Source organism: Diceros bicornis, chromosome 9 (assembly GCF_020826845.1).
Source record: "Diceros bicornis minor isolate mBicDic1 chromosome 9, mDicBic1.mat.cur, whole genome shotgun sequence".
Taxonomy (NCBI): Eukaryota; Metazoa; Chordata; class Mammalia; order Perissodactyla; family Rhinocerotidae; genus Diceros; species Diceros bicornis.
Genome location: NC_080748.1, coordinates 31,451,625 through 31,477,274, shown reverse-complemented (window position 1 = coordinate 31,477,274; position 25,650 = coordinate 31,451,625). Strand labels below are relative to the sequence as shown.

The 25,650-nt window shown below is 39.0% G+C and overlaps 1 protein-coding gene across 1 annotated transcript in view; it reads left to right on the top strand.

Moving 5' to 3' along the window:
• GTF2F2 (general transcription factor IIF subunit 2) overlaps positions 1 to 17,734 on the top strand; it is a 138,128-nt gene extending 120,394 nt beyond the window's left edge. The window contains exons 7-8 of the mRNA XM_058548201.1: positions 3,932 to 4,075; positions 17,065 to 17,734. Of these exons, the coding sequence (XP_058404184.1) occupies positions 3,932 to 4,075; positions 17,065 to 17,184 (264 nt within the window). The 3' untranslated portion in view covers positions 17,185 to 17,734. The remainder of the gene's footprint in view (positions 1 to 3,931; positions 4,076 to 17,064) is intronic.
• The last annotated feature ends 7,916 nt before the right edge of the window (positions 17,735 to 25,650 follow it).

Here is a 25,650-nt window from a genome sequence, read left to right as displayed (position 1 = left end):
GCCCCAGTAGATAGTTGTATGTCATAGTTGCACATCCTTGTAGTTGCTGTATGTGTGGCGCGGCCTCAGCATGGCCGGAGAAGCGGTGCGTCGGTGCGCGCCCAGGATCCGAACCCGGACCGCCAGCAGCGGAGCTCGTGCACTTAACCGCTAAGCCACGGGACCGGCCCTCAGATTACACTTTTAAGTGTTTTTATTTCGCTAGTCAAAAGGAAAGTTAGGCTGCACTACCCCCCGGTATGGAGCTAGCGATAGACACAGTTAACACAAAAAGATAAGCATACATTTCTAGTCTGTTTTCCCCCTAATTTAAAGTAGGAAAACACCAATGCTAACCAATGTTAAATGCAGTATTTTTGAGATTGAAGCATGTAAACCAAGATTGAAAAAAAGAGATTTGGGTAGCATTTGGTACTTTTCACACTACTCATTAACATTACTAATCACAACTTAATCTGACCTTTAATCTTATCCTTTCAGTATTGATTTTAAAGTTCCGTTCTAACCTATTCTAAATTCTTACCCTGATTTGGACCCTCTTGGGTCTGACGTATGTCTCTGGGGTTGAGACAACTTGGTAACAAACACTCAAAAGTTTTTCTCTCCACTGCCGACTAGAGCGTGTGGCCTCTCTGCAGTGGGCCATCTCGCTTTACCAGCAGGTTTCTTTATTTAAAAACACTGTTCCTCTTAATCTTCCTAGCTTCTCCAGTCATTTTACACAACACAGAGACTTATAAGGGTGGAAGCTGAATATACCTTCACTGCTTCTCTTTCCTATTTCCTGAATTTAATTTTTTTCATCTCCTTTCAGCATAAATTAAAGCTGGGAAGGGAAGGCAGACAGAATATCAAGCAACTGTAGCTCCATACAGAGAATACAAAAGCCTTTGTTTTGTTTTGTTTTGTTAGTGCTGTCAAATCAATTCTGACTCCTAGCAACCCTGCATACAGCAGAACGAAACCCTCCCTGGTCTTTTTTGCACCATCCTCTCACCTTCTGAGACTGTATCAGACAATGCTCCACTGGTGTTACAGGGTTTTCATGGCCGATTTTTTCAGAAGTGGGTGGCCAGGTCCTTCTTCCTTATCTGTCTTAGTCTGAAAGCTCTGCTGAAACCCGTCCACCATGGTGTCCATGCTGGCATTTGAAATATTGGTGGCATAGCTTTCAGCATCACAGCAACACACAGCAACCGAAGTATGACAACCGACAGACAGGTGGGTGTGGTTCCTTGACTGGGAAAGGAACCCTGGGCCTTGGCGCTCACTGAATCTTAACCGCTAGGGCTGGCTAGTGGTTAAGCCGGGGCGAGCTGCAAAAGTCTACCACTGGTCTTTTGCTAGGTCCCCACTTCCTTTGTATTCTTTTTCTTGAGGACCAGTGGCCTTTGGCTGAGTGAAATCCCACAGCCCACTTAAGCCTGTGGGAAAAGAAAAGGCTTTCTCCACTCCTCCTTAGTCTGATTCTATCTCCCTCTCTTTTCTGCATCCCAAGTTAAGTTTTTCTTATCCCACACTTGACCAGAGTAAAGAGTTATAACAGCTTTATCCCCTGGTCCAGAGTTTTTCTTACTTTTTTAACAGGTCCCCTTTCTAGACTGTCCGTGGCAATACAAAACGTAAACCCGTTCAAGTGCAGTGCAACAGTGGAAGGGGATTTCAGGATGGAAACTAAGTATAATTGTAAATAGGGAAAATATATTTTAGTCATTGGTGATCAAAGCAAGGCTTAAAATATCAATTCCTTAAGGCATTCCATGATATCATTCTTCTTTTTAATCCAAAGACCCTCTTGCTTGGATTTTGTCCTGCTCTATCATGCTTGCTTTCTCCTTTATATAGCCATTCTCTTAGTTCTAGTCTTCTTTTGATCCTAGAGAAAGGAAATTCTCTCTTGAGTGGACCTCAAACCCTCTTTGGGTCTTTGCTATCTCTTGCAGCCTCCTTTCTTGCTGAATTGTGGCAGACTCTGTACTTCTGCCTTTGTCCTTAAATGCATTTTTTCATCTTTTTCCATCTTGCCCACATTGGGAAAACTTGGATTTCTCTGTGGTCATAGGTTTTTCTGATCTCTCCCCTCTCCCGTCTTGCTTCTAGCTCTTCTAGTCACTCTGCTCTTCTCTAATAAATCCTTTTTAGCTACCCATAGTTGTATCCTTTCATGTTCTTCCCACCCAGAAAATTTTGAGACTGGCTGAATTTCATTCCTCCCCAACAATACAGTCTGTGTCATGCATTTGCATTTTTTTCAGCATCATGATCTTGTCCTATGTACCTCTGTGGTCTACTGTTACTTTATTTAAAATGCTCAGGCCCTCTATATACTTTTAATACATGAGCCATAAGAAAGTGACACTTTTTGAAAGAGATTATCTTATTTGCCCCATACCTTAGAGCAATGCCAACCATATAGTCCAGCTTAATCTGTTGAAGAGATGAATAGCTTTTTTTTTTGATTGAATTAATTTGACACATAACATTGTGTAAATTTAAGGTGTACAATGTGTTACTTTGATAGAATTATATATTGTAATGTGATTGTCATTGTAGCAATATTTATCACGTTACATAATGAATACAGACAACAATTTATACTATAATATACTGTGCATTAGATCTCTATAGCTTATTTACTTCTTGTGGCAAGTTTGTACCCTTAAACAACATCAGTTTTATCTCCCCACCCCCTAAGACAAATGGATTTTGAGTTTTACTCCCAGGGTGTACATATCAAAAAAATTAAGACAATTGTTAGTTCTTTCTCCTTGTCTAGTTCCTAATTTTATTTAATTGAAAAACAGAGACTCATTGTTGTCACTTACCTCTTGCCACTAATTTGAAAGCTTCTGATTATGTATAAGATATATTTTTAGTCTTAACGTCAATAGAAACTAAATTTTATCTTTTTGGTGACAAATCTCCATTGTTAAAATAGAGAGAGTAAGCCTAACTATGTGAGACTGAAATTTATGCAATAATTTAGTTCTAAGTTTTGAAATACGTTTTATTATTTTTGAAGTGACTCCCTAGATTATAGTTATTCCAGTTGATGCACAAGAGATTGTTCTCTGGCAGTTTTCACCCAGCCTGCTGATGCTTTATTTACCAGGTGGGCTGCTGCAGTTATATATATATTTCCTCCAACAAGTTCCTGATGTTTTATCAAAATAAAATGTTTCTAAAAAAAATTAAAGGTTTCATCGACTGAAATGAAAGAATGTAAGTTGCATGTTTTCAATAAAAAGGTAATTTTTTACAAATGAACACGTCCCTGGGTGGTCAACACTGGCAGAGAGTTTGTGCGTTCCCTTAGTGCCGTGGCTCACTTCATTTAATAGGAAAAGAAACAAGGTCAAGGAGGTCACACAGAATTGGGAGGAGAAACGGCCTCCTGTCGCTGCCCATGTTCTTTCCTTTGTACCAAAGCTTCCCAAACTTTTCAGTTCCTAGAGAACCTGTTCTGTGATCTGCTAGCCTCTCAACCCTCTGCCTGCCCCTAAAAACCCCAATGTTGAAAGATGTTACCTGCCAAACTGCATCTATTAGATAAACTTACTGTATTTGGGGGAATTAAAAACAAAAGAACTGCAAGTTGGACTTTCTGATCAGTCAAGGTAACCAGTAGCCACACTGAATTGATAGAATTTTGGCAAAGAAAGGCTTTTTGGGGGGAAATGGACACATTACATAAAGCTCTAGGCAATAATGAAAATGGTTTTCAGATTGGCAGTAATACCTTCTTATAGCCTTAAAGATCTGAGGAGCCGTGGGAGCAGTGAGAACCCTAGGTTCCGAACCACTACTCTTCAACCTGCTGCCTTGCACTTTAAAAGCTAATGGTTATTTGGATGGCTAAAAAGAGAATGCCTGTGTTTCAGAGTGAGCATGTTGAATTGATGCCTTTATTTCTTTTGCTTTTTGCACATAGATTGAATATGAAAGGAAAAAGAAAGAAGATGGAAAACGAGCTCGAGCTGATAAACAACATGTTTTAGACATGCTGTTTTCGGCTTTTGAGAAGCATCAGTATTATAATCTTAAGGACCTGGTAGACATCACAAAACAGCCTGTGGTATGTATATGCTCTCCCTGACCCTTTAAATATGTCCCGCTTCATTAACATGGCCTCACTGAAGAGAAGTATATCATATACCATCAGCGTCGCTTTACAATGGGGATACATTCTGAGAAATGCCTTGTTAGGCAATTTTGTTGTTCGAACATTATAGAATGTACTTAGACAAACCTAGATGGTATAGCCGACTACACACCTAGGCTGTGTGGTGCTAATCTTACGGGACCACATTATATATGTGGTCCATCGTTGACCGAAACATCGTTATGCAGCACGTGACCATGTGAATAAGTTAACATGTACCTCTGCTAATGTCAGGTTTTATTTCCACGCTCAGAAAAGATGTTTTAATACAGCCTTTTTTTTTTTGTAACATCGATTTCATTATTTTAGATTTCAAAAACGTTTAATATTAATGGTTCCATATGAAGAAAAGGTGGATTTATCCTCCTTTTGACTGATCCTTGACTTTAAGCCTGAAGTCTTTGTTTATATCATTTCTAGTCTTTCTTTTGTTTCCCTAGCTCCTTCTAAAAAAGCTCAACTCCATTCTTTTTTTAAATATGCCTCATAGAAGAATCACATTCTTTTAAGAGTTGTACTGGTCTGTCACAGTAAGAGTGTTTATCCCTGTCTTGTGGGCTATTGTCTAATGAATTTTTTTTTAATCAAAATCTGCCCTAGCACTGGCATTAGGTCCTTTTAAACTTGAGCTGTACTGCCTCACAATGCTTGTTGAGATTGTGGTTGGGTTGGCCTATTCTTCATTTTTTAAGGAAAAATTTAATAAATTGATGTTTTAGAAAGTTTATGTTTGTTCTATAAATAATCATTTTTGATTACTTCACCATACTTTTGTGCCTGTTTGCTAGTAATTTGTATTTCAAATGCTGATAACAAGTAAGGGATGCAGATCCTTTCGCCAGCCTTTCAGTCACATTCCTTCCATTTAACTTTCTCACATCTAATGTTAGCAAAGTATCAAATTGGTTTATAAAAGTATTTACTTACAGGTTTTAAAAAATTAAATGGAAAGCCTTTTATTTTCTGTCCTTTTATCTAGTTTTCTTTATCATTTTGTTCACTTTGCCGTACACTCAGGAATATGTTGATTCTAACTGCTCCATTTATTTGCTTCAGAATATGTAACAAGATGACCAGTTTTTAAAAACATTTTCACATAAGCAAATAACTGTTTATTAAAGGATGTGGTATATGTTTTTTCTGATTTATTCAAAGCTTTAGGAAATGATTTGTGAAACTTCAGTATTGATTGCACAGTTTCCCACTTCTGCAGAGATTTCTTTAGTGTTACGCTTTAACCTTTCACTTTTTCGTTAAGAAATTAATTTAGGGGCCGGCCCGGTGGCGCAGGCGGTTAAGTGGGTGAGCTCTGCTGCGGCGGCTCTGGGTTCGCCGGTTCGGATCCCGGGCACGCACAGGCACCGCTGGTCAGGTCATGCTGTGGCAGCGTCCCATATAAAGTGGAGGAAGATGGGCACGGATGTTAGCCCAGGGCCAGTCTTCCTCAGCAAAAAAAAGAGGAGGATTGGCAGATGTTAGCACAGGGCTGATCTCATACACACAAAAAAAGAAATTAATTTAAATTCCAAAAGATCTAAATACTTTTTTCAAATAGAGAAAAGTGCTCATGCTGCACTGTTATCAACTCATCCTCGTGACTTCACTCCCTTCAGCATCAAAGCCTTAGAAACGGCATTTCAAGCCAGATAAATTTGAAATAGAATAATTCATTAGCTAGGCTGTGTTTCTTCTGGTTTTAATGAAGTTTTTCCTTGTGTTTTATATATATATGAAAAGGCCGTTTCAGAAGCTCTGATTACAAACGTTATAGTCTCATGGAGTAACACACACACAAAAATTAGATATGGGAAAATAAGGATTTGTAGAAGGACATTCGGATGACACTAAGGAAAGCAGTTTCTTTGCCTTAGCGTGATGATATGATATGATGGAATGATATGTTGTTTTTAAAGTTTATTTAGGGGCCGGCCCAGTGGCGCAGCAGTTAAATGCACGTGCTCTGCTTCAGCTGCCTGTGGGTTGGCAGGTTCGAATCCCTGGTGTGCACCATTGCACCACTTGTCAAGCCATGCTGTGGTGGCATCCCATGTAAAGTAGAGGAAGATGGGCATGGATGTTAGCCCAGAGCCAATCTTCCTCACAAAAAAAATAATAAAGTTTATTTATTTTGCATCAAAGAAAAGGGATAAATAGTATTTCTCTCAATTTTGGTTCTTCAGATAATTTTTATGTATTGGTACTCAGTGAATCGCTTATAATAGAGCTTCTTTCAGTTCATGGACTTTAGGAGACCCAGTAATCTGAAGATGTGCAAAAATGTGTGAATTTTTCTGGAGATCAGATCGACAGTTTATATCAGATTCTCATCGAGGGCCTAGGAACCTCAAAGAGCTTGAGAACCACTGATTAGAAGTTGAATTATGTTATAATAGTTTTATATTTAGAGACTAAATTGCCTTGACAAGCATAAGGTTCTTGAAGGCAGGGTTGTATATTATTCACATCCCTAAATATTTATATACTCTACAGCACAAACATAGTAGAAATTCAGTAAATATTAGATGAATTGATTTGAAAAAAAGGAAGTGGTCGCATCGTCAGTGTCCAAGGGCCGCCATATTTTCCTCAAATGGATTTTGACAGGCCTCGTGTCACTTATGACAGTAGTGGGGGACAAAGAGCCAGTCTCAAGAAAGTGTGGAATGCCAGGGGCTACAGCTATCCTTGCCTAGAAGAGAGGGCAGGAAGTGGTCAGCATGAGCTCCAGTCCTGCCATTTACCTGGGATCTGGAGAAGTCACTTCCATTCCTAAAATCAAGGGAGTTGGACTGGGCAATCTTTGTGATCCCTTCCAGCTGTAAATCTGTGATTCTCTCCCTCTCCTATTTTGTCGTCTTCTGTCCACCTATCTCTCACATTTGAACCAAGTTGGCAAGGCCCATTGACCTAGAAAGAAAGTGGCAAAAGCGCAGCTCTCCATGTAGGTAACTATCCTCTTTAAGAGGTTCACAGGACATAAGTGAGTCTGTACTAATAGTCATCAGTACAGCCTTACTAATTTGGTTTTAATCTGAGCAATAATAAGAGAATAAAGGAACCCAGTGTAGCATAAAGATCAATGATCCAGGAAAGGGGCTTCCTGGTATGATGGAAAGAACGCTGGATTTGGAGTAATGGAATCTCAGTTCAAGTCCAGCCCTGCCATTTAGCCAAATAGTCCTGGACAAGATACTTAAATATGTTTAATGTTTAATACATTATTTATTTAATGTTTGATTTACTTAACATATGACATACTTAATATAAAATTTACCAATATGTTCAAATTAAATGTTTTATAATATAAAATTATATGTAAATACATTTTAAATAATACCTAGTTCATAGGATCCTTGTAAATAATTCTTTATGAAAGTTGCATTGTCAACTGCAAAGTATTTTACTAATATTTTTTAGTAGTATTATTATTAAACTGATTTTTGAGCCCTGTATAAAAGGGGAGAAAAGAGATCTTATTCATGTTGATCACCTCTTTAGTATATGCTTTAATGACATTCTCATTTTCTCATGGCCCCCAGTGCCACTTTTGATGACAAGCTTCTAACATGAACTGTATCACTCTAACAGTCCTCTTTGTCGTTAGCACTACTCCTATATTCTTAAGTTGCCGTCTGCTTTCTGACCTTTAGAATGTCATTTTTGACATATTCTGAGTGAATTTGAAGTATTTATTTTTCCAGTTCCTCTCTTTCTGTATTCTTCTTTCTAAAAACCTTCACTTCCACAAGCAAAATTACTGATTAGAGAAACTGTCCTTAGGGCCGGTCGGTCGTTTTCTCTCATTCACCAGTATGTGACTTGAATGTGCAATCCAAGAGTTACAGGTTACTCATCCAGCAAACAAGCCAATGTAAAAGGCCAAGCTCTGGTGACTGATGTAAAGTCAGAAGCACAGTATCCATTTAAAGGGATGTTTTCATACATTTTGAATTCTGGCTTTTTTTCCCATCTAAAGTGAAATATGAGAGGAAGCCTGTTATTTCTCCCCTGGCAGGCTTTGATCTTTCACCCTGAATGTGTTATGTCTAGTCTGTCTTTATATTTTATTATATCTGTAAGATAGAAGCATATACAGCATTTCCTTAAAAAACACAAACCATTAGAAACTTTATCTAATTGCTCCCTTTGAAACCCCAAACTGCCAAGACCATTTCGAGCCCTAACACACTGTTGTCTAACACAGCACCCATTTACCAGTGTTCCTGTTCTTATGTGTTGTCTTTATTCTTAGGCAAGATCTTGCCATCTGGTAGCCAAAACGGCCTCCTGAAGCACCTCAGCACCTCGCAGCTAGCAACCACTAAGCAAAAAGAGAGTATCTGTCCTTATTGTTCCAATAAAAGCCCCAGGGAAGATTTTAATTGACCTGGGAAGGGTTATGTGCGCCTTCCTCAACCAATAGGATGGGGTAGGAGTACTCTGCCAGCCAGGGCTCATTGCCTCTCCCACCTTTGTGCCACACTGCCTGGGACCTGATCAGTGTTACTCATATTGTAATCTCAAATTTAGTGTGTTCAAAGTAGAACCTTGATTTCTACACCCCTCCAGAGCCTCCCCCGGCCCTCCCCATTTCACAGAGATTATCTAGTCTTTCTAATTTATAGACCCAGAGAAAGGAGTTGCCTAGTGGCTTGAACCCAGTTGTCCTGACTTCAGTCTGGGAATATCTCTTACAACATTGCCCCTTGTACATTCAGACACGTGTATATATCTGTAGACAAAAAAGGAAAATATTTTTCTGACAATAGGAACCACTTTTTAATGAAAAAGCTAATTTTTCTCTCAGGAAGGCTGCTTTCTAATTTCTATATTATTAAGAATCATCATAATCTAAGACAGGTGCATAGATAATGGAATCTAAGCTTTATCTTAGCTCATTCAGTTCTTAATTCAAAGTAAAAATAGCTATTTTTAATGTGTGAAGCTCATTCCCAAATTTACTGAGTGCTGTTTTTAATTGTAATATTTTGTTCTGACATATACTTTCTATTTTTTACTTGATTCCTTTTTTTTCCCCTAAATCTTTATCATTTTCTTTCTGTTCACATATTCATTTTTTCCTTCATTTTTCCTATAACTGTAAGTTTTTATTTTTGAATGGTACTACTAAAACTAAAAAGACTACCAGTTTTTCGGCAGAGCATATTAATTAATGACAGCCCTTTGTGAGACTTCTGTTTTAAAAACATCATTTGCTAACTTAGGAAGTGGAGCCTTAATTAAAAGTGTTAGAATATGAAATGTCATACTAAAATAAATTATTAACTATATTGAATATAAATGGATGAAATTTAAACACATGAAATTTTATTATAGGATAGTAACATTTTCTCTTTTAGCTTATTATATGGTTTGTTTCAGCCTTTTTTTTATTCTTATTTCTGAGTGAGGTAAAATTTGGGGTGAGTTTACTAACATAACCAGTTAAGTCCAGATTTTACATGAGATATTATAAAGATGAAAGCAATGTCTGACATAGGCATCCAGTAAACAAGATTGGGCATTATTTATGTACAGAATTTACATAGAATTTTTAATTAAGCAGTAGGCCACAAAATTTATATTTAATCTGAAAATTGCCATTACCTATAAAATCTCCTTCCCCACCCTTCCAGTCATATTTGATTTTAAAGGGAAGTAAAGTAAGTTTTTAAGCTTATTTCCTGATTTCTTTATTTACTCCCTGAAGAAGCCAGGACTTGATTTTAGGCTTACCATGCTTATGGAAATTGTCTCAGGAAAGAAATCATTTTCTTTGCATTGGTCTTCTCATTAGAGAAAACATTACTCTGTGGATTTAGATAAGTGTTTGAAGCCTCTCAGTTTCTCTCTCAGTAAGAGAATCGAGCTACCAGAGGATAAGCCTGTTGGTGTAAGACCTTGTAGTGCCAGCCTGGCCAGCCTTCAGTTCTGAATTGCAGCATTTTAGAGCCATTCTTTCCTTCTGCAATGTCCCAAGGCAGATATTCTAATTCTGTCATATTTTCCAGTTCGTGTGGACTGATACACAGACCTAGCCACTGTTTATTGGAAATGTTACTTTACCCATGATGATTTGGCAATAAAAAATGGTGTTATCTTAAATTTGTTGTTAGGAGCTGGAGAGGTCTCCTTTTTTTCCCCCTCAATTTAAAACCCTTATTTTCAGTACAAGTTATATATATATTTTTTTAAGTTACAGTTCAGTGGATTTTAGTATATTCACAGAGTTGTACACCCATCACCACAGTCAGCTTTAGAACATTTTCTTCACCCCAAAAAGAAAATCCATACCTATTAGCAATCACTCTCCTTTCTCCCTCTACCCCCACCTTAGAGAACCACTAATCTACTTTCTGTCTCTGTATAGATTTTCCTATTCTGAATGTCTCATATATGATCTCTTATGACTGGCTTCTTTCTTTCAGGCATAATTTTTTCATTCATGTGGTGGCGTGTATCAGTATTTCATTCCTTTTTATTGCCAAATTGTATTCCATTATATGGATGTACAACATTTTGTTCATCCATTCACCCATGAATGGACATTTGAGTTGTTTCCACTTTTTGACTGTTATGAATAAAACTACTATGAACATTCATGTAGAAGTTTTTGTGTGAACATGTTTTTATTTCTCTTGGGAGTGGAATTGCTGGGTCACTTGGTAACTCTGTTTAACCTGAGGAACTGTCAGATTATCATCAATCCCTTTTTAATCCTTAGCCAGCAAAAACTTTTTATCTACTATTGCCCTAAAGTAAAATTTTACTCTCTATTCTAGATATTTTAAGGATGAATAATGCTTCATCATTGGAAATGCTAACTAGTTTACTGAAAATTCTCTATTGGCAAAATATATACCATCATAGTTTCATTGCTTATCATTTAATTTCTAGCAATATTTTCAAGTAGACTGATGATAACTGTGCCAATTGATATCTTATTTTTTGTACATTCAAAACTGTACCTCACAACACATGCACTAGTAGATAGTTGCCATGGTTCTAAATGCAAGAATTCATATTTAAATTTCAAAAGGAATTTTTTTTTTCATTTTCACTAAGTTTTGGATATCTCTGATTGTATTTTCCTAGTTAAGAATTTCAGCATTAACTGTGTATATTTTTTCCCAATTGGAAGCCATCATATCCCAGCATTGGAATACCTCGCAGTATTCCAAAGTTATGTTCAGCATACAAATACACTAATACGGTTTCGAAAGCATATCCTTAAACAAATAATTAAAAGTTTTGGCCCAAAGGATGTAAACTTTATCTGAAATATGCAAACATGTGAATCATTTGCCAATGCCAGAGAGATGAAGTGTAACTAAAAGTGAGATGATTTATCAGCACACAAATTTTAATGCAATAATAAATTGCTTTTTAGAATTTGGATTATAAGGTCGGGCTGAGGGGTGGGGTAGGTTTTATGCCTTGACCATTTCATTACCCATCATCTCTCTGCTTCTTAGATTGTTACAAAGAGAGGAATGCAGCCAGTGGGACCCTGACAGAAAGACAGGGAGCGGGGTCTAGTAGGAAAGCAGAGGTGAAACCAGAAGAAGGGAAAGAGGAGAAAAATGCTGAGATGGCCTGTGTTCCTGAGAAGTCCCCAGCATCACCCTCCCTCTCCTGTTCGGTTTTCTCCATCGAAAGGAGTAAAGACGTGTGTTGCCTTTGTTTACAGCTTATGCCTAATGTGTAGTTTATTTCTTTAATGAAAGAATTTTGTGCCCTGGAGCCAAAAACATCTTCATCAGTAAGTTCTCTGTTCTGTTGACCTTGCTTAAAGGAGTCACAGTCAGTCACAAAAGAAGCACATAAACATGAAGTGATACTTTGAAATTATCACAGAACTGATAATGCCCTTACTGTTGATCACTTTATAAAAAGCTTATAGCAATTTCCCTTTAGTGACTGCATTCACCAGTGCCATCTTTGGTATAGATTTGCGTATTGCATATTCTTTTTTTTTTTTGTATTGAACAACTATGACTTTATTTTATCCAACATTTCCCAGAAAATATTAGGTCATATGGATCTGTTTTCTTCTTTTACATAAAGCCTACAAATTTCTTACAGAATTAATATATCCACAAATGTATTTGGCAAAAATAAACAGAAACTCCTACAATTTTGTTCGTGAACAAAAGAACTTGATCCCATTAAATCAAAATTCACATATGAAATATCTTGATTGAGCGTCATATCAGTTCTTGCATTTTCAGTGTAGAAGAGGAGGAGTTCTGATAGGCCCTGAGTGCATCTCGGTGAGAGGTGAGACCTCTCCAGGGACTGGGACGTTGGTGGCGGCCATTGTTGTGGCCTGGTGTGTCTTGTATTGCATATTCTGTCCAACCTTTCTGGGAAGATTTTGTGAGTAGAAGTCTAGTGGGGTCATATTATTAGCTTACCTAAAGCATTATTACTTGGTGATCGGCTCTCTGTCAAAGATAAATGTTTTTGATCAACTTCTAGGAATTTAGATATAGTTAATTTATTATTGTATATATAATACTTAACACTGAAATTCCTGATAAAATGAAATGCAGATAAATTCTCCCTTTGGTTGGCAGAGCTGTAGAGGAAAAGATGATATGAGAAATGGCAGGGGAGAGGGAGGGAAGGAGAAAAAGAGAGACTAAAATAGAAGGCTGCTGTGCCTTGTGACCTCTACGTAGGTTTGTCTTGATCTTGGGGTGGGGCGGGGGGTGGTTAGGAATTTGGTCTGTGGATTTCTGGCTTTTTGGCCACCACAACTTTATCTTTACCCACAAATGCAAGCCACATCCTAATCACCTGACTTCTTTGGTCTAGTATGTGCTTTGTCTTTTCCTTCCAAGGAAGCTGTAATGTTCTGTTCCTTTTTTTCTCTGCGTTCAGACTCACTGTAAATACTCTCCCACACATCCCTTTGATGAAGAATTGCTAGACCAAAGCCAGTTTATAATTTCAGATCTTGTTCTGCAACACTGCACGTGGTCAGTAATGAGAAATCTCTCCAATCCTGTGTGACGTAATCTACTCAGTTCTAGAATCTTTTGTTTAAAATACAGATGGTCAGGCAAAAGATTAAATTGGAAAGTCAATGTTCAGAATAATTAAGAGAAGAACTGGTTTCTCTTCATCTCTGCACCAAATGCTGTTCAGTTCAAATGATCAAATATACATCCTCAGAGAACCTAACACTTTGACTCAGGCTGGGTTAGGTGCCCCTTTCAGTGCTTCCATAATATCCTGTATATATGTCCTTATTACTATGCTACTGTTTTATTTTATGATTGCTTTCATATACGCCTTTGTCTGCCCCACACACACACCTTAATCTTAAACTGTGAACTCTGTGGGGATGAAGACTGACTGTGCCACTCTACCTGGCACATAGCAGGTGCTAAAATAAATATTTGTGTGAATATATGAATTTTTTAAAAAGAAAGATTACCAATTAATATTCAATCTTGTTAAAACCTCTAAAATTTCCCCCCTAGTTGGCTTGGTCTCCAATATTTTAGCAGTATATAATACAGATTTTAGTGATAAATGTCATTCAAATTCAGGTAATACAATTTAATCAGTCAACTTTGATTTCTCAAACTAGGTCATTGCCCTATAAGGTAATTAGAACCTGAGTTCTAAAAATGAAAAGAACTAGAATTACCATAGCTTGTTCCTGTGGACCTTCTAAGTGATCTCCCCTCAAGCCCCTCCTCCGCAATCCTCTTAGCTTCCTTGTTTACTCTTAAACACACCCCATTCATTCAGCAAAAGTGCACTGAGCCTCTGTGATGTGCAGGTGGGCACTGTAGTAGGAACATGTGGTTTGATGGGAGAGACAGACATGTAAATAAAGAGTTATAGTATGAGGGCTATCGTTGAAGTCCATACAATGTGAAATGTAAATCTAAGAAGTGAGACTGTTAGGGAAAGTGACATTTGTGCCTAGTTTTAAAGAATGAGAGAGGAGTTCAGATTTGAGGGAAAGGGGTAAGCGTTACAGGGAAAGGGAACAGCATATGGAAAAAACTAGAAGCATGTAGACACAGAAATGGCAAATACATGTAAAGGGAAGTATCAGAAGATGAGGCCAAGGGAAAAGGCAGACCTGAGTGGATGTCTATGGAGGAGTCTGGAATTTAACCTCTAGGCCCAAGGCAAAGTCACTGAAAAATTTTAAACAAAGAAATGACGTGATCTCACTGTTCTCTACCTGTGTCTTTCCTTTAGGGATTTTTTGACCTTATTCTTCCCTGTCATTACCCCTTCTTTCCCTGGTAATGCTTTGTGCCAAGTTAATTCATTTGGTGTGAGTAAAATGGTCTTAGGTTGCAGTTTGGAACATCCTAAAACTCCAGAAGTTTGCTTCCCTCTCAAAAAAAATTTCTGTACCGTAGCTAGATATTGTGACCCTAATCCCATCTTGTTACCTGACAAATTGACAGAATGTGAATATCTCATTCCATTCTTATTGTTAAAAAGGAAAAAAGAGTGGCATCTTTATAAAAAATAAAATATTCCATAATCTTATGATACTAGATTAACAAAATGAGGGTGGACTACACATGAAAGCAACTGAATTTGTACACTTAAGATTTTCTTAATATTTTGTTTAACCCTTTTTAGGCTTTTTATGTTCTATATCTAGATTATAAATGAACACACTAGACTTGAAGTCAAGAGAGCTTCTATCAGGCAACCAAAATGCTCCTGGCAATTGCTCTTTTCATTTTTGACCCATGGCGATGAATTTGCAGTTATATGATTGTTTGTGCACAGGGTCTTAGCCAGTCTCACAATAAACTGTTCTTTAGGAATTTTACAAAGATGTCATTCTTGGCACCTAAACTGAAAATCATCTGTGCCCAACCCATTATTTTCCATTTATGAATCCTGTTCAATTAGAAAGTAGTTTATGGACAGTGTCCCATTTTTTAATGTAATTTGAAGTAGCAGATGGCAGACATGCGTATTACCTGGATGTCTCAAGCCTTTATGCTTACTCATTCACATGGATCCTTTAGTGAAGCCAACTGCAGAAGGTGTGGGAGGCAGGCAAGCCTCTTCCTAGAGAAGCCCAGGGCTCATTTGATTCATTGCTGCCACCTGCTGGGGTTTGGCTGCTGGAATGGGAAGGTGGATTCCAAGTGAGAGAGCTAAGCCATCTAGGGCCTTATAAGGAACCCATATGTAGTTCCAGTGATAATAGGCTATTGTTTCTAGGTGACAACCTACCCCTAAATAAAAGGACTTTATAAACTGTTGAGCATTATACCAGTCAGCGTAAGGTGGTGTTAGGTTATGTTGGTTAGTGCATAATCTCCAGGAGTGGTGAGGATTGGAGAACTAAGCAACACACCGACTCAAAGATCCTGGATTCTCAAAGATCCTAGAGTATTAGAGCTGGAAGAATCCTTCAAGCAGGTGCTGTGGAATTTTAATGTACTTAAAGGAGTCACCTAGGGGCTTGTGAAAATGCAGATTCCCAGGCCTGGCCCCTGAGATTTTGATTCACTGGGTCTAAGATGGGGCTTACTTAACAGGTGTCCCACAAGGTTCTGATGCAGATAGTTTAGTACCACACTTGAGAAGGGCACTGCCTTAAACATCTAGGTAAGAGCTTCTCAATCATTTTTCTAATTAGTGCCTCATTTCAATAAATAAAAAATTACATCTGAGGCCAGCCCAGTGGTGTAGTGGTTAAGTTCACATGCTCTGCTTTGGCAGTCCAGGATTTGTGGGTTCGGATCCTGGGTGTGGACCCACACACCGTTCTTCAAGCCATGCTGTGGCAGCGTCCCACATACAAAATAGAGGAAGACTGGCATAGATGTTAGCTCAGCGACAATCTTCCTCACCAAAAAAAAAAAATTACATCTTGCATCAATGGGATGAGTAATACTGTAACTGGTTCTTTGAAGCATACACCCAAAAATTATAGTTGGTTTGTTCTGCCACAAAAAAAAAAAAAAAATCACTTTTAAATAATTAACCTTTCTCTCTTCTCCAAGAAGGAAGTACTATAATTTATATTGGTCGGTTTATAGCGGAATGCTTTTTGGCCTTGGGCACTGGCAAGCAAAGGTGGGGTTTAGTGTTACATTTATCACAGCCATCGTTTCCATGAATATAGTAGTCATTTGGTTAATGTCTGTTGAATTTTCAGGGACCTAAGAAACCATAATACAGAGTTCTGCTGTACATCAATGCTCACCTCTTTCCTTTGGAGGAGCCAAGCACAAGAAAGCTGCAGCCTTCATGGTTTTTAGCATGTCTTATTATCATTTCTTGGCCCTCACCCTGTCTGGCAAGCTTGGCCAAGATACAAATAATAGTAAACACAAATAATAACTTTCCTTATTACACAGGAAAAATAAGTGACTTGATAGCAAGTGTGAGAACTCACCTTAGAACTAAGAATTCTGGATTCCTGTCATGTGCTTGCTTCATAGAATATTATCATCCCAAAAATATTTGTCATTTTTTATATCTGCTACTGCTTCTGAAAAGACTGCTTCTAATCCAAGAATAACCTTATCTGACTGTGAACTGAGAGGCCACTCAACTGAAGGGCAGATTACACTTGGTATACTCTGTGATCTTAATAACTGAGCACCAGTAATTTTCTGGTGTATTTTCATCTAGGCCTTTTGTTTTTTAGCTCTCAAATTGTTGGCATTCAGGATTTCCAACCCCTTTAATGCAAATGATCATATATTTAATGCAGTTATCCTGTATTGCATGTGTAATCAAAAGGTAGTTTATTGAACTAAGAAATCTTGTTGAGCTTTCAGGATCATAATTTTTATTACTCATCAATATACTTTTGCATATCATTTTATTTTAAATTTCATTTCTTGCCTTCATAATCTCATCTGTTGGGGTTTTTTGTTTTTGTTTTTTAGCTGTACCTGAAGGAAATCTTAAAAGAAATTGGTATTCAAAATGTAAAAGGGATCCACAAAAACACATGGGAGCTGAAGCCAGAGTACAGACATTATCAAGGAGAAGAAAAGAGTGATTAAGAAGACTGTAAACCAGCACACTAACAGAACAACTAAAGGGTGATGTGCTAAACAAACGGCATTGATCCGTGAATCCTTGAGTACCATCTGTTATAGGGGTAAAATGACTGGTACTTTAATTTCTCTAGGTAAATTTTTTAAACCTATAATTCTTATAAAGTTACTTAAGTGTTTTTTGAGGAGAAAGAACAAATTTATTTATAGACTTAATTTGTTATTAAACCAGATTATTCATGATGGGATTAGGGTTTGGGGGGTTAAGAGAGTTTTTCTTTTTAAATATTAACTTTTAAAATGTAAAATTAGGAAATGTTTTCTAAATGTGGACTCTCTCCTTGTTTTATCTCTGAGGAGCTGAGGTAATACAGATCCAAAGTGAATGGCACAGCAAGAAAAAATAGTCAACTACAGAAACTCTTAAAAGAAATAAAAACCCAAAGTTCGTTATTCTGAAATTGTTGAAGAACGAAACTGTCTTTTTTTTTTAAAAACAGGTGATCATGTTTCACATTCACACATATTAATAAAAGAGCATTTATGTTTATACTAAGATAGTGGTTCTCGTCATCAGCTTATTTTACCCTACTGATAGTGACATGAGAAATGGAAAAAATCATGGTCAGTTGGTGTTTCTTTTATTTGCTTTTAAAATAATTCAAAATTAAATACTTTTCCAAAAATTCAAGGCACGTCTCCCCCATCCAGAATGATACTGACAAACAAAAGGAGGGTTGTAGGGGTGAGGCTGATACGTATAGACATTAACATATAGAAAGGTTAACGTCAATTCCTGGGGAATGAAAAGGTTTCTTTTGTCTTTCTTTTTACTAATTTTATTATTATTATTATTTTTTTGTGTGTGTGAGGAAGATCAGCCCTGAGCTAACATCCATGCCAATCCTCTTTTTGCTGAGGAAGACCGGCTCTGAGCTAACATCTATTGCCAATCCTCCTCCTTTTTTTCCCCAAAGCCCCAGTAGATAGTTGTATGTCATAGTTGCATATCCCTCTAGTTGCTGTATGTGGGACACGGCCTCAGCATGGCTGGAGAAGCGGTGTGTTGGTGCATGCCCGAGATCCAAACCCGGGCCACCAGTAGCGGAGCGCATGCACTTAACTGCTAAGCCACGAGGCTGGCCCCTCTTTTTAACTAATTTTAAATAAAAGCAATACATGTTCATGGTTAAAGTTTTTTCTGGCACAAAATATGTATTAGGCAATCCAAAATCATGCCCACAAACAACATCACCAAAACAAAAGAATCTTTAGCAAACTAAACACAATGAAAAGTTGCTTTTTACGTGTTCATTTTGTCAGCTGCTTCTGTTGCTTGCAACCAAGAAGTAGCAAATGCCAAAAATTTAAGAAAATGTTATGTAATTAAAACAGATCAAGAAAATATCTATCCATTGAGATAAATATTTTTCTATATTATTTGATTTTTAGCAGCAGAACACCAGAATGCTGAGGGTGAATACCACTGCATTAAGAAAATTTTTATCTTTGCATCCCCACTGTAAACTAAAATTCTGATTAAGGAGGGTGGTTGCATTCTCCACACCACCTCCAGTTGTCTTACTTGACCTTGTTCTGGTGCAGGAACCAAGTGTCCTATCCCCATTCGCTTCGAATTCCTGATGCCTTGAAGCTCAGTGTTAGGAAGCAAATGGATAATGGTGTGATAAATCTATATAGAACTGAGAATTCTGGATACCTGTCAAGTTCTTGGATCATAGCACGTATCTTCCCCCAAATCTTGTCTTTTTGGATGTATGATACTGACCTGAAACAGACTTGCGTCTCCTTTCCCCCTGCCTTTTTTTGTGTGTGTGTGCTGAGGAAGATTCGCCCTGAGCTAACTTCTGTCACCAATCTTCCTCTTTTTGCTTGAGAAAGATTCACCCTGAGCCAACATCTGTGCCAGTCTTCCTCTGTTTTGTCTGTGGGTCACCGCCACAGCATGGCTGCTGACTAGTGGTGTAGGTCCACGCCCAGGAACTGAATCTGGGCTGTCCAACTGGAGTGCGCCAAACTTGACTACTAGGCCACCAGGCATTGTGGTGACAATGCCTGCCAGATTGAACTTGGTGGCTACCAGTAGAGCTTTCAGGGCTGTGTCTCATTTGAAGCTCTGCTTTGGTATTTCTGTAAACCTGGTTTCTCCAGCTTATTTTATAGTTGCCTTTTACATCATCACACCTGAGCATATCTGCTTGAGTCTCATAAACATTTCTTATCTGTTCTGTAGGATAGCTAATCTAGGTGGTAGACTGATTAATTTTTTGCAATTGCTTTCTTATTTAATACTAAAATAGGGCTATTGGTCTTGGAGGAGACTCTCCCTTCTACCCGGTTTCCCTTTTATTTCAGGGCTCTCTTGCTCTGATAAACATGATCTTGACAGCGAAAAATCAGGGAGTAGGAATCCTAAACCTTTATAGCCCATCTGAGATTGAGAGAGAGGAAGGCTGATAAGGGAGTTATACATCTGGTAAGATGTCACGTCATAAGAGGACAGGAAGGCCATATTTAATAGATGAGATTGTTAAACTCAACTAGTACACACACTTGGGAGATATTTTAATTGACAAAATGTAATAAGATTATGGTTGCTGGGCATTGGAAAGATTTGAAATTACATGTTGCCACAGCAACTTCTAAAGTGATATATCTTAAAAAAGAAAACAAGTTTTGGGCCGGCTCAGTGGCACAGTGGTTAAATTCATGTGTTCTGCTTCAGCGGCCCAGGGTTTGCCAGTTCGGATCCTGGGCGCAAACCTACTCACAGCTTATCAAGCCATGCTGAGGCGGTGTCCCACATAGAAGAACTAGAGGGACCTACAACTAGGACATAGAACTATGTACGGGGGGCTTGGGGAGAAAAAAAGAAAAGAGGAGGATTGGCAACAGATGTTAGCTCAGGGCCAATCTTCCTCAAAAAAAAACAAAAGAAAACAAGTTTTGCTCTATTGTATCATAGGCAGCTCTTACAGATTTCAGCAGAATTGAAGTTGTTCCTAATGGTCTGTGAGTAAATTTCCTTTGAAGCTTATTTTTCACCATTGTTGGTATGGATCAGTAAAATAATAGTAAACACTTACCAAGTCCTTATGTGCCTGGCAATGTGTTAAATGCACTAAAATACTATCTCATTTAATCCTCAGAATAGTGCTGAGAAGTAGGTAATATCCGTTTTATAGAACCATTTCCTGGGGGCCGGCCCCGTAGCGTAGTGGTTAAGTGTGCACGCTCCGCTGCTGGCGGCCGGGGTTCGGATCCCGGGTGCGCACCCATGCGCCGCTTGTCAGGCCATGCTGTGGCGGCATCCCACATAAAGTGGAGGAAGATGGGCATGGATGTTAGCTCAGGGCCAGTCTTCCTCAGCCAGAAGAGGAGGATTGGCATGGATGTTAGCTCAGGGCTCATCTTCCTCACAAAAAAAAAAAAAAAAAAAGAACCATTTCCTGCCCAACATACTGTCATGAGTACTGCTCCCTATTTCCAGGAATTCTACCCTTGGGGCAAAGTGAATATCAGAGTGTACTTTCCCAGAATTTTTTCCCCCTTCTCCTCCTCCCTGAAATCTCACCTCCAAACCAGGAAAATGGTGTGGACCCCAGACAAAGTTGTGAAGGAGAGGGAGTTTGTCTTTGGCATCCCTACTTGAATCCAGACACCCAAACCTCTCTACCGACGGGATGAAGACTTAACTCCCTCCTGTAAAGTCAAGATCCTTTTACTAAAATTTTAATCCCTGTTACACTTCCAGTACCCGAGTAGGGAGTGTGACTTCAGAGTTTACTCTCTTATTTAGACCTCTGTAGGAGCTAAGGATCCCAGTGGAATGTGCTGGAGGCGGGAGCACTGAGCAGAAAGGGAGCTGCCATAGGCTCAGACTTCACTTGCTACACACCCACCTTTCCTCTCAATACATGGACCATTTCCCCTAGCATTTGTGTAAGAGTCCAGGAGATAAGCTAGTTCTCTTTTTGATTCAATTTTCTTTCTGACATGAGTCCAGAGTAGGTTCCTGAACTTAATATTATTTTCATAACGTGTAAGAGGAGGGATCAAGGGTCACTTTTTAACCTTACTTTTTTTCACGTACTCCCATCCTGTTTTCTTCCTACTTCCTTTCCTTTGAGCAGGTACTGCCATCCATAATACAGTAGTATGATCCAATGTCGGACAGATGGACCAGCAGTATAAGCCTCTAATAGTTTACTGTAGGAAAATCAACACCTTTTATCTGATTTTATTAGAAATCATCTCAATTTAAAAGAACTTTTTTAGATGCTTTAGCTTCCAGTTTAAACTAGATTCTGTCGAGTCATTTAATCTTAAATTTTAGGGTTTTTAAGAATGATTTTCTTTCTCTTTCTCTCTCTTTTTTTTTTTTGTGAGGAAGATTAGCCCTGAGCTAACGTCCATTGCCAATCCTCCTCTTTTTGCTGAGAAAGATTGGCCCTGGGCTAACATCCGTGCCCATCTTTCTCTACTTAATATGGATTGGATGCCGCCACAGCATGGCTTGACAAGCGTTGCGTCAGTTCACGCCCAGGATCTGAATCTGCAAACCCCGGACCACCAAATCGGAGCTCTCAAACTTAACCGATATGCCGCCGGGCTGGCCTAAGAATGATTTTCGTAGAGTGTGCCATATTTCTAAATGTTGAAGCTTTTATTTAAAAGGTCTTAAGAGGATATGAGTTTTTATTGTTTTGTGGAAATGTAAGTACACCAAAGAGTATGTTATTGGACCAAAAATTTTAATCTGGTGTGGTCATGGAACACGGTGGCTGTTTATTTATTTGGCAGGTCTTTATTGAGTGTGAATACATCCTAGGCCCTGGGGTTACAAAATTCTAGGCATAAGAGGCTTTCACAGTCTACTGGGAAATAAGAGAATGTAGATGGGTAACAATGCCGTGTGGGTACAGAGGTGTGAACTGAATGTTGCAATCAATCAGAATATGCCAGTTAAATCATCGCTGCCATTTATGCTCTGCATGGATTTCTAATTTTTAAAGCATTTGAATGCAGTAATATATATTTAATTTTAAAACTTCTTTGAATATAATTTAACCATTGATAATTCTTATGACACAAAAGGATTTATGCAATGCCTACGAGTTATTATTACGAACATATACAGTGGATGCCTATAATACATTAATCTTGTTCTAGAAGCTAAATTAAAGAATTTAATGGGCTGGTCCTCTTGACGTTTAAGCCTTACTTCTGATTGCCATTCTAGCTGCTCTCCTTGAACAAAAGCCGGTCAACCACATTGGCCATTCGTTCATTCAGTGAAAACCCATTGATGCCCACTGTGTGCCAGGCACTGGGGTAGAGGTGTGATGGATGTTTGTGATAATGTGCCTTACATGCCAGCAGCTCTCTGCCTACATTACTAAATAAGCAGGAAGAATAATAGCTTGTGTTTATTGGATCCTTACCATGTGCCGGACACTGTGCTAAGCATTTGACTCATGACTCCTCATATAACTCACTTAATCCTCATAACGACCCTACAACATGGGTTCTCTTCTTACCTTTGTTTTATAGATGTGGAGCCTCGGGCACTGAGAGGTTGAAGAACCTGACCGAGGTCATACAGTAGTCAGGGGCAGAGCCAGGTTCAAATCCCAGAATAGCACTCTGGAATGCAGGCTCTTAGTTACTATTGTGTGTCAGATAGTGGGTGCTATGCTGCTGATTGCCCACAGCTGCAATTCACCTGCCTAGAGTCCCTCACGTTTGTTTGCTTTTCTTGTTTTTCTTATTGAGATATAATTGACATCTAACTCTCTCCTGTCTGACTTCTCCTCACTGAGTAATGGGTAACAAAGTCTCAAGAGTTATCTTTTCTGAATCAGAAAGAGTTGTGGATTCTGCCTAGTTGTTTTGCCGTAGAGATTTGATTTCCAAATTCTTGTTCAAGTTCTGGAGTTTCTTAACTTGTGGAATGAGGCTCCTTTTTTTGCTCTAGATTCAGATGAGATATTTACCAGGAATGACTGCAGATGGCCATTGTACTTGATTTACTCACATCCTGGACCACCCAGTGGATGTTCAATCCCAGGCTCATGAGAAAGTTGCTGGCTTGGCTGGTCACAGTTGAGGGTCTCTGCCATGGCCTAGTGAGCACGAAGGAAGTCCATCAGCTTGCGGACTGCCAAGGAATGGGGATACAGAGATGAACAAATAAGACCGGTCCTTGCTTTCAGAAACTCACAGTATTGAAGAGGACTTGGAAACAAATAAATGGCAAAATAGTGTCTTAAGTGCAGCAATAGCATTACATGGCAGAATGTTTTAAGAGCTACCTGGATTCAAAGCCTGTGACTTAGAGCAAAGTTGCTTACCTTCTCAATTTCCTCATCTGCATAGTAGGAATATTAAGAGTATCCCGGGGGTGGCCCCGGTGGCGTAGCGGTTAAGTGGGTGCACTCCGCTGCGGCGTCCTAGGATTCGGATCCTGGGTGCACACCGACGCACTGCTTGTGAAGCCATGCTGTGGCGGCATCTCATATAAGGTGGAGGAAGATGGGCACGGATGTTAGCCCAGGGCCAGTCTTCCTTAGCAGAAAAAAAGGAGGATTGGCAGATGTTAGCTCAGGGCTGATCTTCCTCACATACAAAAAAAAGTATCTCATGGCATTGTGATGAAATTGAGTCAATATATGTAATGCACTTAGAACACTGCATGACACATATAAAGTACTTTATCAGTACTAGCTTTATAAAAATGTGTAGGGCCGGCCCCAAGGCTTAGCGGTTAAGTGCGCGCGCTCCGCTGCTGGCAGCCCAGGGTTCAGATCCCGGGCGCCCACTGATTCTCTGGCCATGCTGAGGCCGCGTCCCACATACAGCAACTAGAAGGATGTGCAACTATGACATACAACTATCTACGGGGGCTTTGGGGGAAAAAAAAAGGGAGGAGGATTGGCCATAGATGTTAGCTCAGAGCCAGTCTTCCTCAGCAAAAAGAGGATTAGCATGGATGTTAGCTCAGGGCTGATCTTCCTCACACACACAAAAAATGTGTAGAATATATAAAATATGGAGGTAGCACAGAGAAAGAAAAGATTAATTCCATCTTTGGGGAATTAGGAAAGCCTTCTTAGAGGAGTTGATATCTGAACTGGGTTTTGAAGGGGCCTAGGAGTTCAATAAAAGTCAAGAGGCAGAAAATACAGGAAGAACAAGAACAAGGGCATTAGGAAGCAGCCTTACTTCACAAGTTGGTTGGAGTGAGAACCCACACACACCTTCAGTGTACGTACAGATATAATGGATTAGTAAATGACTATGGCTAGACAAGTTGAATGCAGTCTCAGTCTGATGGAAGAACTTGGGGGTCAGGTCATCTCACCCTGGGCCCAGGTAGAATGGATGACGAGCTAGGCAAGGCTAACCTCCTTCAATTTTGCACGCAAGTTCAAAATGATGCAAACAACCCAATTACACCGTTATTTGCAGCGTGCTTTTTCAGTCTGATTCATCTCTGAACGCATTTTAATATAGTCCAATTAAAGTATCAGTCAAAACCAGCCTTAATGATTCATGTGTTAGAGATTTGAGGTCCCATTTACCTCTCTACCACTGCAAACTCTAATCAGTAAAGCTAAATAGGGAGCAGGAGCTAAATGGAATCAAACAATTTGCTGTATTAATGGAGGCCCAGTAACTCCTAGCTGGACTGCAGGACCTACCCAAGAGCTGAGGCTAAAGTAGAGAGAGCTGCTTATTCTTTCCCTCAGTTAGTGATCAGGCCAGCCACTGGTGGGTGGTTGGCCTGACTTAACCATTTGCAGGTGAAAACTCTGGAGCAGCTGGAAGAAGACATCCAAGTGGTCAACAGGTACATGAAAAGGTGGTCAGCATCACTAATCATCAGAGAAATGCAAATCAAAACCATGGCGAGATATCACTTCATGCCTGTTAGAATGGCTTTCATTTAGAGGTCAAGAGATAACAAGTGTTGGCAAAGATGTGGAGAAAAGGGAACCCTTGTGCGCTATTGCTGGAAGTATAAATTGGTTCAGCCACTGTGGAAAACAATATGGAGGTTCCTCAAAAAATTAAAAATAGGATCCAGCAATTCCACTTCCGGGTATATACCCAAAGGAAATGAAAACAGGATATCGAAGAGATATATGCATTCCTGTGTTTATTGCAGCATTATTTACAATAGCCAAGATATGGAAACAACCTAAGTGCTCGTCAACAGATGAATGGATAAAGAAGATGTGGTGTGTGTGTATATACATATATATATAATGGAATATCATTCAGCCACGAGAAAGAACAAAATCCTGCCATCTGCAACAACATGGATAGACCTTGATGACATTATGCTAAGTGAGATAAGTCAGAAAAAGACAAATTCAGTATGATATCACTTATAGGTGGAATCTGAAAAAGCCAAACTTATAAAAACAATAAAAGGGTGGTTACCAG